Genomic DNA, 12,803 nt, shown 5'->3' on the forward strand with positions numbered 1-12,803 from the left:
CCAAATCAGATGGATCGAAAGACCGGGATAGATTAGAAAAAAATGATTTAAAATAAATTAAATTGAGTGGAGATTCAAGTTTATTTTTTAATGAGTTTAATTCAAGATTTGTTAATAAAACTAAATCCGGGCCAGATTTGGTACCTTGAGAGAAAGGCGCCACAGCGGACGAGCTGTCCGATGGCTCCAATTCCGCCGAAAAAGTTCTCTAAAAAGCAAAGCGGATCTATCGGAATGTTAAGACCAAGGCGGGCGCCCAGATCCCCAAAACGCCCTCATCAAAACCCTAAAATCCCACCGAATAGCATAAGGGGCTCTTCTCCGTGTCCTCGCTCCTCCTTTTCTGCTCTTTCCCCTTCTCGTCTAGAGAGAGAGGAGGCTTCGCCGAAGGCTTCTCTCCCGTACCGTGCCCCGCGCCCTTCCTTCCGTGTCCCGCGATTTGATCGGACGGCCGAGGCGATCCCATTAGTGCGGCGAGAACGGATCGAGCGAGGTATGCAGTCGGATCAGACGGTCATTAGCTTGAGGCCTGGTGGTGGCGGCATCCGAGGCAGCAGACTGCTCGCCCCCCGCTTCGACTCCCCCGCCTTTGCAGCCGCCGCCGCCGCCACCGGCGGAGGGTCGTCGTCCCTGATCTCCTTCTCACCCTCCGACATCGGCTTCCTCGGCCCCCATGCCGGCGCCGGCACCGGCCAGGTAAGCACCCCTCTCCCTCGGATCTAGGTTTCTCCGCATCGTCCAAAGTTGGGTCCTTTTCTCTCTTTTTGAGAGTTTGAGGGTACGTACGGATCGTTTGGGTGCTAGGGTTTTGATCGGTCTGTTAGATTCGTGGATTGCTCCGACGGGTTTCTTGGTGCTTTATCTGATGCTTTTGGTCTCGAATGACGTCGATTTCTTGGAAAAGTTGGATTCTCGAAAGGTCATGATAGGGTTTAGAAGTGGAATCTTGACTTACGTTTCATTGTATTTTTTTCCTTTTTCTAACTTTTTTTATTTGGCCTTCTATCCGAGGATTCTAAGAAGCTCAAAGATAGCTTTTTTATGCTGTCCAGGGCGTTTCCCGATTGTTTATTCAATATTTGGTGTTGAAAATAAATTCGTTTTGATAGTGTAAGTGATTAGAGCTGGGGAACAGAGAAGCTCTTTCATTTGGTATTGATACATGGGCGATTTTATCAGGATGACCCTCTTCTTGAAACCTTATCTGCGGAAATTCTTATATTCAATAGGTCTTCGTGGAGAAAAGTTGGTTATGTGTTTGATTACTGATAATGTCGAATATCCCACTAACTAATAGTATGTTTAAGGATTTTTACTATCAGGTAGTCCATTTTTTCTGAGGGATTAGTTTGATTACTTGGCATATGATCTGTAATCTGTAACTTTCCAGTAAGTAATAACTTAAATTTTTGTGAAGTTAGCCATGATATCTGTGAGGACCCGTGCAGGCATGCATTTAGTCCCATATTGGTTATTTGCTGAGAAGATTTTGGATACTTATATAGGATTAAGGAACTCAAAAGATACTTTTTGGCTAGCCATTTTGGATGAGATCCTGTGTTGTTACAAATGGTATCAGAGCAAACTCGACTCTAGGGGACACTGCAATATAGGTTCATGGATGTTGACCACGAGTCGATCACGGTGTTTGTGATTAGATTTGAATGGATTTGAACTCTTAGCCCGACAAGGACGTCAGGGCTTGAATGAGAAAAATATGTGAGGACTCATACGGGCATATGTTTAGTCTCACATCGGTTATTCGCCGAGAAGATCTTGGGTACTTATACAGAATCAAGAAACTCAAATAATATTTTTCGGCAAGCCACTTTGAGGAAGGTCCTAGGTTGTTAGAATATCTATTGGAATGCCAAGTTGTATACAAGTAATGCATTTCTCCATTTATATAAGAAGCCAGATGAGTGTGTTTTTTGTATATAATAGTAGTACACTTGAACTTAGCCACTTTAAGGTCACATACTGCATTTTTATTTTGCCTTTGTGTTTTTATGGGTGTAAGCATGAATATCTCTAACTTCCATGTCCCTCCCCTCGGCACTTGTGGAATGGGTTGCATCATTTATTTTTTATATATAATGTGGAATGGATGTTAAAATAGTTAGTTTAAATGTTATTTTTCAAGAATATTGAATGGTTAGGCTGCTAAGTGTGTTTTTGGAGATTTTACTGTTTCTACTTTCTTGGCATATGGAAAGCGATTTTCTCCTTATATTTTTTGGTTATTTAGATAAGAAGTAATTGCAACATGGAAATTTTTGGAGTTGAACCATGTTCATAGTAAAACAATCTCCAGAAGTGGAGGTATATATCTATACACCAGGATAAATAATTACATAACATGTTCTGTTTTCTAACAGACATCTTTCCCAGTACGTCTTAGTTTGTGTGCCAACTTTGGGATCCATTATTCGATGATAGCATTATAAGCAACTGTCAAATTGAAACTTTGTGGTCATAAAAACTTGTGAATATGCGCTCTTCTCTATATGCTTTTTGACGGCTTATGCCATGGCAAATCTTCTTTAGTTTTGATTCCTTGGATGTACTAAATTCAAGATGCTGTTTTGGATTTTTGTGGCCTGATTTTGATGATTCTGCTGCAGACTGGAGATTCACGCTTTGAGGCTCGTGGGCAAATTTGTTATTCAAGGGACCAACTTTTACAACTCCGAGAGGTATTCTCTTATGGATATAGGCTATTTATTATCCTGATCTTTGGCTTCATGCATTATCCGAGAGGTATGCTCTTTTATTACAGCTGTGATGTAGAAGCCTTTTAAGAGATGTCTACTAAATTTTTGGGCTGATGATCATTTGATTGTTATTCTTAATAGAAATTTTTGTAATGTCTTCAATCAGTTTCCCAATATTTTGCCACCACTAGGATTTATATCAGTTGCCAGGAAAATTTCTGAAAGCTAGGCATTTTTGTTAGATGCATCTTGTGAACCAGTTATGCGCTTCGTACTTCATGTCTCTTGTTATCTGTCATATATCTTGGGTCTGATTATTGTTGCCTTATGATAGGCAGCTCAAGCACCGGAAGATATCTTGAAAATCAAGCAAGAGATTGAGGAAGAACTTCATGGTGAAGATCAGAGTTGGGTTCGTGGTCATGCAAATGTAAGATTTTTCAGTCTTATCCTTTGAATATGCATGTGTCATTCAAATGGAAATATTTCATACAGATGTTCCCCATATATATATATATATATGTATGCATGTATCTATATAATCTGTATGATGTAGATATACATGCATGTATATAGTCTGAGTTTTGCTGGACAGTATTTTGACTATCTTGGTATCCAACAATGTCTATTGCATGGACCAATACAGTTCCTTACAAAGAGATGCCTTTGGAGAGTATAATGCTTGCATTATTTTACATAGAAACAATTTTCTTACTATGTGCTTTTATTATTTATTCTCTTTTTGATATTTGCTTTCATCTCTTAGTTGCAAAGTCTATCACCTATTCGCTATTCCAAGCCAGACAATCGTGATTGGCGTGGCCAATCAGGGAAACTATCCTCAGTTGGAGATGAGCGATCTTGGGATACAATTCGTGATAATAAGGAGTCATATGCTTCCAACAGAAGACAACCAGAACAACTAAATAGGCAGGACCAGTTGAGCTCCGAGTCTTCTTCAAGAGTTCAAGTATCTTCCAGCCAAGGGGTAATTAATAATGTTTTAGTTTTTTCTTGTGATTTCCTTGACCATTCTTTTATTTTCCTTTAATACCCCCTCCCCAAAAAGGGGTGGGGGTGGCCTAATTTGTTGCTCTGTATTATGTGTAAGCTCTTTTCTTCTTGGTCCATGATGCATGTAGAAATTTGACTATGCGCATTATTATAAAGCCAAACCAAATGGGATAGGACTTGTTTGTGTCTGACTAGTGTAGCTATAAATTGCTTCAACCAACCTGTTTTGATTTATGTGCCTTTACACCTTGTTTCAAGCTTTATCACGTAGAAAATTGATGTTCTCATGTCATGCCCATCCAGACTTTTTCATTGCTTCATTCAAGTTGATATGATTATACACCTTTGCTAGCTTGTTTTGCACCTATTTGTTTAAATTGAATGTGCAATAACTTTTTTCTTGTAAATCTAAACAGAAGCAACCAGCTCTTGGACTAAAAAAATGCCTGTGCTCGATCTAGTAATCTTGGACAATTTATGATGAACTGTCACTAAACTAAAAAAGAAAGAGGAGAAAAAACTGTTCATTCTGCTGGTTGAATGTTTATGCCTTGTTGTTCTGATTCTTCCAGTTGGAAGTAAATCTACTCATTCTGCTAGTTGAATGTTTTGTCTTGTTCATATGTTTCTTCCAGTTGGAGATAGGTCAGTTATTGTATTATTTTAAATCTTGGTATAGGGTTTCAGTTAGAATGCTGAAGAAAAATATGATGGTATGAAATCATGTCATTATCGAAACATTTGAATCATTTGAGCTACCAGCACAGATTCTGTTTGTATGAAAGAAGACATGCAGAAAATATGTACACAGGCTTGAAGACCGATTGAGACCCATTTGTTTTAGACAGTTCACTCTTCATTCGAAGATCTGAAACAACTTGCGTACTATTGAAATCGACTTGAAGACCGTTTGAGACCCATTTGTTTTAGACAGTTCACTCTTCATTCGAAGATCTGAAACAACTTGCGTACTATTGAAATCGACTTGAAGCAACTTTGTACATTCATACAACTAGTGTATTGGGCAGACTCTTCTTAGATCCATTTTCAGCAGTCTAGATGTACTCCCTCTGTCCATGTTACACATTGTGATTTGTGACAAATTATATCCGATCTTTAGCATCCAGACTTTTTTATGAAACATTTTTTTCATTTAATAAATCAGAAACATTCAGCTAGGTATCATTGTTCAAAGTAAAAACTTGCAGAACAAAGGTATGATGTTTTAGCATCCTTTTGTATCATTTTATAATTTTCTGTGGATCTTCCAGCCCTGTATAATTGACGGGCTGTGACTAATTCGATCCATTTTGAAACCAATTTGTTTGGGTTATATATCAATTAAAACTTCCATCAGAATTGGGCATTTAATTTGGTGAAGACAAGGGAGACAGATATTTTGAAAGAAGTCTTCTTGTTCTGGATATAGTCTTAATAAAATAAGGAGATGCGAAAATGATAGTCCAGGGGATTTTGACCTTTACTATCTGTGGAAAGTCAACATCTCAATATTTCTATCACAAATCTATCACAAATCTAAGATGGAAGCAATGAATATTGGACATCTAAGATTGATGTGCACCATTGATCTATCACCAACACAAAAGTTATTTTCTTGTTCTTAGATGGAACATCAGCATCTATTTATGGGAAAGCATTTAACTTCTTCATATCGCCAAGCTTGTTGAGTAGCTTGATTAGTCAGAGAGAGCTGTTTACATGCCTTGTGTTCTGCTACACTTTGATTTGGTATTCTTTTAGTCAATATTATATCGTGATATTCCTAATTGCAACTTAGGTTAATAATTATTTGTTATGTGAAGTAACTTTTTAAAAGAGGACCCACAAATATTCTGACCATGTCCCAGAAACTTAAAGCGGACATACTTAAATTGCTCTGTGGAACTGCTGGCCATGTCCAAAATTGTTTTCATCTGCGTGGAGCATTTCAGTGTTTAGTTTTGCATGAGTTGAACTCTGAAGGGCTTAAAAAAAAAAATCTAAAGTGCTTGAGATAATACTGTGGGAAGTTGTGGAGACATTCATAAAATGTTATTTTATTTTGCATAATATGATTTTCTTTTTCATATATTTTGTTGCTGGGAGTTTATTTCTGTCCTTTTTTAATTTCAAGATATGAAAAGGCAAATAATATAATAGAAAGAGTAAATACTGCCATAATGTGAATTATATCAGTATTGTTCTTGGTAATATTATCATATTTTTTAAAAGAAAATTTCAATTGTCAAGTCCTGCCATCCTTCAACATTAAGAATGAGTAGGATTCTTTATTCAATTTTCTTCTGCAAGCTTTATTATTATGTTCGTTAAAGTATTTTGATAATTGCTTAGGCATGCTATTTTATACTTGCTTTTTGTTTTTCTCTATGTAGTATGTCCTCTGTCCGAGCAAGTTACTTGTACATAAACATTGATCTGTAATCTGACTTCAACTTGTAGTCGTCTGTGGCGTAGAAATTATGTGATGAATTTGGAATCTGGAATTCTGTTTGTTTTTAATGCATGAAATCTTTTACCTGCGACCAGCAAATGGCTTTACCTCCTTTTGCCCCCTTAAAGCATTTTTATTCTGATTTTTTTTTTTGTGAAATATGTGTCATGACCAAATTGTATATTTTGTTTTTTTTCTTAGTTTATGTTCTTAACTCTTTAATTTTTCTCTGACATTTGATGCTGCTGTTGTGATCTAACAGGCAGGAACTGCTCCTGCACTAATCAAGGCTGAAGTGCCATGGTCTGCCCGAAGAGGCAATCTCTCTGAGAAAGAACAGGTTCTGAAAACAGTAAAGGGGTAATGGATATGAATGCTTAGTTTAGCCTGCTGGGAAATATTAATATGCTTTTTAGTCCCTGGAAAGGCTGATAGATATTTGCATTATTAGTTACCCTGAAATTATTCTCTTACTATTTGCATCTTCTTTTTTGTTGTCCTTTATTTAATTGCTATTGTATTATGCAATGGAAACACTCTGAATCAATGTAATACATATTATCTGTTTATTTTTATGCAGTATACTGAACAAATTGACACCGGAGAAATTTGATGTTCTCAAGGGTCAGCTGATCGATGCAGGAATCACCACACCTGATATTCTAAAGGTAGCAATGTTTTTTGTACAATTTAAGAACCTTTTCTTATAAAAAATGTGATATGGTATTGTTAGGTACTTCCAGTTGCAAAATTTATCTGTTTAACAAACAAATGTTGCAGGGTGTCATCATGCTTATATTTGAGAAAGCAGTTTTGGAACCTACCTTCTGTCCCATGTATGCTCTACTGTGTTCTGATCTAAATGAAAAGCTTCTGCCATTTCCTCCAGAAGAAGCTGGGGGAAAGGAGATCACATTCAAGCGGATACTCTTAAACAATTGTCAGGAGGCCTTTGAAGGTTCTGACGATCTGAGGGCCGAGGTTAGAAAGTTGACTGGCCCAGATCAAGAAATGGAACGTATGAATAAAGAAAGACTAGTGAAGCTCCGTACACTTGGGAACATCCGCCTGATTGGGGAGCTTTTAAAGCAAAAAATGGTGCCTGAGAAAATAGTTCATCATATTGTTCAGGTTTATATATATTTTCCTTCTCTCGTAATCGATTCTTTCTAACATCTGAAGATATTTTATTTTGATAGAAATGCCTAATACAGCTAGTGCAAACAGGAGTTACTGGGACATGATGGTAAGACATGTCCTGCTGAGGAAAATGTTGAGGCAATCTGTCAGTTTTTCAAAACCATTGGTAAGCAGCTGGATGAGAGCCCAAAGTCTCGTCGCTTTAATGATGCCTATTTCAACCGGTTGAATGAGCTGATGACAAATCCCCAGCTCGCACCACGGTTGAGGTTCATGGTTCATGATGTTCTTGATTTGCGTGCCAACAACTGGGTTCCCCGACGAGAAGAGGTTAGCTTTCCAAATCCATTGATTTCAGCAAAATTCTCTTTGGGAATTTAGACTGTCTTGAAATTAAAATCCAAAAGAAAAATGATGTAGTTCACCAGGAAAGAGTATGCAACATCTTGGGTATATTTTGATTGATTTCTGAGAAGTTTCAATGGAGTAATGAGCGTGATGCAACATTTCAGACAAAAAATGGTTGTGTGATGTAAAAGAAAATTACCAAATATTTGGTTTTCTGACCGATTTTAGTTTGCAGAGCTGACTGAAAGTATGTCCAGTTCTGACTGTTTCCTTGGATTGTCTCGGCTTCCTTCTGGTTTTGCAGGTGAAAGCCAAGACCATAACTGAAATTCACACCGAGGCAGAAAAGAATCTTGGGTTGCGTCCAGGAGCAACTGCAAACATGAGAAACAGCCGCAGTGGAAGTACTCTCGGAGGCCTTAGTCCTGGAGCCTTCCCTATCAACCGACCTGGGACTGGGGGTATGATGCCTGGAATGCCTGGAACAAGAAGGATGCCTGGAATGCCTGGGTTAGATTCTGATAACTGGGAAGTTCCACGTTCCAAATCCACGCCGAAAGGTGATGCGTTTCGCAGCCAGAGTTCCTTGGTCAGCAAGCCGTCACCCATCAATTCCAGGCTACTTCCCCAGGGTAGTCGGGGCCTGATGACTGGTAAGGCTAGTGCATTGTTGCAGGGTGGTGATGCCAGGCTGCCATCCCATCTGCCAAATCTTGTTTCAGGTGCAGCTGACACACCAGTTCAAAATTTAGGGCCATTGAAGCCTCTTGGTGCGGTGCCTCCTATGGCTGCTCCAGTAACTGAGAAGATGGTTGGTGCTCCAAAATTCAACCCCAATGGGCTGCACAAGAAAACAGTTGCTCTTTTGGAGGAGTACTTCCATGTCCGCATACTTGATGAAGCATTGCAATGTGTTGAGGAGTTGAAGAGTCCTGAATACCATCCTGAGGTTGTTAAAGAAGCCATCAATCTTGCTCTAGAGAAGGGCCTAAATTGCATCGATCCGGTTGTCAGGCTCCTGGAGTTTTTGTTTGTCAAGAAGGTTATTACGCCAAAAGACTTGGGGACTGGGTGCTTGCTTTACGGGTCGATGCTGGATGACATAGGTATAGACTTGCCAAAAGCACCTGCTTATTTTGGTGAAGTCATTGGAGGGCTGATTTTGGCTGGTGGATTGGGTTTCAAAGTAGTTGAGGAGATCATGAGGAAAGTGGAAGATTCCAGGTTCCGGTCAGCAATGTTTGATGCAGTGATGAAAAATATAGAAGCAAAACCATCTGGTCAGGCAATATTAGGTTCACAGGCGGCATACATCACTGCCTGCAAGAATATTCTCTCCTGAATAGTAGCAGTGCTATCTCATCAAAAACAGAATAGTAGTAGTGCTAACTTCCTGGGACTCTGGTTAAACCGATACTCCCCTTATTTTCTTTTTTTTTTTGCCCCCCCTTTTTTCCTATGAGGCAAGCAAGTAGTGCCACAATTTTCGTAAGTGGAGATTTGAGGAACAAGAAATCTTCTTAAGTTGTATATTTTTTGCGAGTCACATGAGTGTTTATTATTGTTTGAAGATGATGGGAAAAAGGTGCCATGAATTTGCTCTTGAGCCACAGCTTAATTTTGCTTGAAGCTCAAGATAAACAGGGCTGAAAATATTTGATGCTTTATAGTATTTAGAGCTAGATTTTTGTCATGTCGTTTTAGGTCTCTTGCTTGATTGGCCAAGGCTATCGTAATGGGTATCCTGTTTACCTGTTTGATGTTTGACAAAAATCTCCCTGAATCTAGATTTCAAATCCATTCCTCCAATCCATTTTTCCCTAGTCATCAGGGATCTTGCACTCAAGGAAGTAACGGGTGGTTTTTCCTTGTTTTCCTATCTGCAGATTAATATATATTGGTTATTTGCTTTTGGCTTCTCATTATTAAATAAATCAGTAATTTGTGCAGATCTCTCTCCGGGCTTCAAGTCTGTGGCATTCTCAAGCTTTTGCTGTTGCCAGGTGAGGCACTTGCAGTGTTCCTCTTAATCTAAACTTGATGGGTTGCAGATCATTGATCAACTCCGAGATTAAACCTTTGCGTTCGTTCGTTTGCTTTGGTGAAATTCCTCATGTTCCACCCGTCTGACATCTTGAAATGGGGGCTTAAGTAGATGAAGCTGCAGGATACTATAATGCCAAAGATGACATTGTGCTGCTATTTAATAATTTAAGAGATCGCCAGCCAAACCTTTTCGCGGATATGATTGCGTGCATCGTGCCGCCTGCATTCACTTTATGTGTGGAGACAGCGGTGCCAGGTTCTTGCGTACTGGAAATATTGGTAGCATTTCTTAGACTGCTCGAGGCATTGAGAATGGGATGCGAGCACATACAGATGAATGCTTGAAATTTGGTTTGTGCTGCATGTAATGATTGTGGACTGTAGTGTGAGGACTCATTCGAGCGTGTGTTTAGTCTTATATTGGTTATTCGCTGAATAGATTTTAAATAATTATGTAAAATTAAGAAACCTAAATAATACCTTCCGGCTAGCCATTTTGGGTGAGGTCCTAAGTTGTTTATAAATGGTATTAGAGCAAATCTGGTCTATAATCTAGTGCACTAAGAGATACTGTAGCACAAATTTATTCAGGCTGATCACAGGCCGACAAAACATCAGAGCTTAAATCGGAGGAGTATGTGAGGACTTGTGCGGGCGTGTGTTTAGTTCCACATTGGTTATTTACTGGGTAGATCTTGAGTATTTATATCTGATCAAGAAATCGGCTAGCCATTTTGGATGAAGTCCGAGGTTGTTATATGTAGAGCTAGACTGTTTGAGAATTAGTTCTTTTGTGCTTTATTTGGTGCTTTTACCATCCATGAGAATGTGAGCTGTTGCACGTTCTTTAGTTCCAGTTCCATCTTTGGCATCGGGGGCCCTGTTTTAGTGCCTCTCTGGTAGATTTCTATTTTGACTCCTCTTCATTTAAACTACCATTGGTTGGCTGGCTTGAGATCAGGGATGGAATGACGTGTAGCTGAAAGGCATCATCATGTTGATATTTACTTAGATGTAATTAAGCGATCAAATCGAATCTTGTTCTTTTTTGTGCATTAAGTTGCATATACGATCATCTAAAGGTGACAATAACCAGCCAAACAGTTACCTCGGCCGATAAAGGTATCCATGTATTCGTGAGCAAGCGGATGATTTGTTAAGGTTCCTTCTTGGGAGCGAAACAAAACGAACCTTAAACAAAACGAAGCTCACAAAATGAGGAGCACAAGAATTGTTGCCCAAAGCAAGTGATGAACAAGTTACAAGCATCCTCATTTAGGCATCTTCCGTACTATGCCACATGACTAAGCAGCGTCACCCCATTGCTCAAAAGGCTTGCATGGAGCTTCAGTGGATCACTGAGACCTTCAGTGGACTGTGGACCTTCAGGGTAACACTGATTTGCACTTTGATCCAAATTCGTTTTGCTTTCACCACTACTGACAAAAGCTACATGGACCTTCTCCAGCCACAACTGAAAAATGTCATGGAATTCTCATTTCCAACAATCTTACTATGGTCACTGATCACAGGCTAAGAACCCCACGGCATCTATTCCTCTGCTCATGCCTGGCGGGATTCGATGCCTTCACATGTATACATAGTAAACTAGCCAGGCTTTAAGACCAACCATGGAGCTCTTGTTCAACTGCCATAACCAGCATTGCTTACCCAGTCACACGTACTAGATGAAGGCCACAGTTCTCTCATGGCTTCTCCTCGTCCTATTATTCCAATCGCACTGGTGTTCAGCCATCGAAAAGGCTCTCTCGAAAGAGAATGGAATTCACCAACTGCCACAACTACCAGAAGGCCAAGGGCTTCAAGGTCAGATGCCTCGATCCCTCGTGAAAGAAGAAACTAACCTTGCATGCCATTCCACTAGCACAAAAATTATATATTACCCTTAGAAGCTTGGCTTTCCTTTTCTTTTGCCTTTGCTCTGGTAATTGATGAGTCCATTTGTCCGACTGCAATGATGTGCTTGTAGGCCTGCATATGACCACCGAATCAAGCAAAGCCAGAAGGCGAGGGGAAGCGAATGAAGAGTTGGATGCTCGGAGGAAGGTGGGCCACAAAGGAGAGGGTGGTGCAGCTGGTGGTGGAGGAGGTGAAGCTGAGAAAAGCCGCGGTGGGGCAGGTTCCAATGTTTATCGTAAGCCACGATCCGGCCTTCTCAGTGCTGCACCGCGAATGCAAGTGCCATATGCGTCCTCCACCATCCCCATTATTTGGTTGATCCTTGTGCCTCTTTTCTTCTATTGATCTCTCGGAGTTCCATCCATTTATCAACAAAATCGTGGTCTGCTAAATTGCAATCTATACCAATGACCGGTGTTTAATTACAATCTACAGTGATGATTATCTTATGTATCTATATTTTCAGTAAACATCATAACATCTATGCTAAATTCCATATTTCTCGTTGTTCTGAACCATTTATAGAACATGCCTCTGGTTTTACCATTATAACAGTCTAAAGAGGAGATGAGTAGCTTGGAGGTGGACAACTTGCATAACATCCGGACTGCTTTTGCTCACCAAAATAAAAATATTGAGGTTGTGATATTTTGATAAGGCCATAGAAAATATTTGAGCAGCTTGAAACTTGGCTCTCCGTCAAGTGATGACTTTGCCAAATTTTTTCAGAACAAGATTTGATAGATATGAGAAGTTAATCTTCTAATTTCTGTAATCAATGCACTCATGCATTAGTAGTGGAAGGAGTCGTCATCCATCTTTGGAAGCTCCAATCTCAAGAAAGCTGCAGGAAATGAAGTCAATGACGCCAAAGTATGTTATTTATCTGTCATGCAGAAGTGGCTACGATTTTTAGTTACACCATTGGTTGTTTCTGAAGTTACCCGAGGTCAAGTAGGGTAATTTTATGAAACGGGAACTGGGTGAATAATAAGTCAAAATGTTGAAGATAGGGGCCAGGAAATAAATAGAATATGCTGTGCAATTTTAGGAGGAATGCAAAAAGAAAAGAAAAAGAAAAGAAAGAAACGAGAAGCAATGAAAAAAAAATTGTCGGAGAAAAGTGCATGGGATCAACTTCTTGCAACTATCTGCTAAAAGATTTGCAA

At 39.4% G+C, this 12,803-nt stretch overlaps 1 protein-coding gene and 1 long non-coding RNA gene across 2 annotated transcripts; both read left to right on the plus strand.

The window, feature by feature from the left end:
• Nucleotides 1–222: 222 nt before the first annotated feature.
• Nucleotides 223–9,361, plus strand: LOC103710444 (eukaryotic translation initiation factor-like). The gene is made up of 9 exons (XM_017843622.5): nucleotides 223–696; nucleotides 2,625–2,696; nucleotides 3,049–3,144; nucleotides 3,481–3,702; nucleotides 6,443–6,540; nucleotides 6,761–6,848; nucleotides 6,961–7,311; nucleotides 7,408–7,650; nucleotides 7,973–9,361. The coding sequence occupies exons 1-9, from the start codon at nucleotides 235–237 to the stop codon at nucleotides 9,008–9,010; spliced, it is 2,670 nt and encodes an 889-aa protein (XP_017699111.3). The 5' UTR covers nucleotides 223–234; the 3' UTR covers nucleotides 9,011–9,361.
• Nucleotides 9,362–9,534: 173 nt separating this feature from the next.
• Nucleotides 9,535–9,879, plus strand: LOC149751670 (uncharacterized). The gene is made up of 2 exons (XR_016397859.1): nucleotides 9,535–9,671; nucleotides 9,824–9,879. It is a non-coding gene; the product is annotated as an uncharacterized LOC149751670 (long non-coding RNA).
• Nucleotides 9,880–12,803: the final 2,924 nt, after the last annotated feature.

This window comes from Phoenix dactylifera, chromosome 11 (assembly GCF_051530095.1).
Source record: "Phoenix dactylifera cultivar Ajwa chromosome 11, Ajwa_hap1_PhDact_Kaust_v1.1, whole genome shotgun sequence".
Lineage (NCBI taxonomy): Eukaryota > Viridiplantae > Streptophyta > Magnoliopsida > Arecales > Arecaceae > Phoenix > Phoenix dactylifera.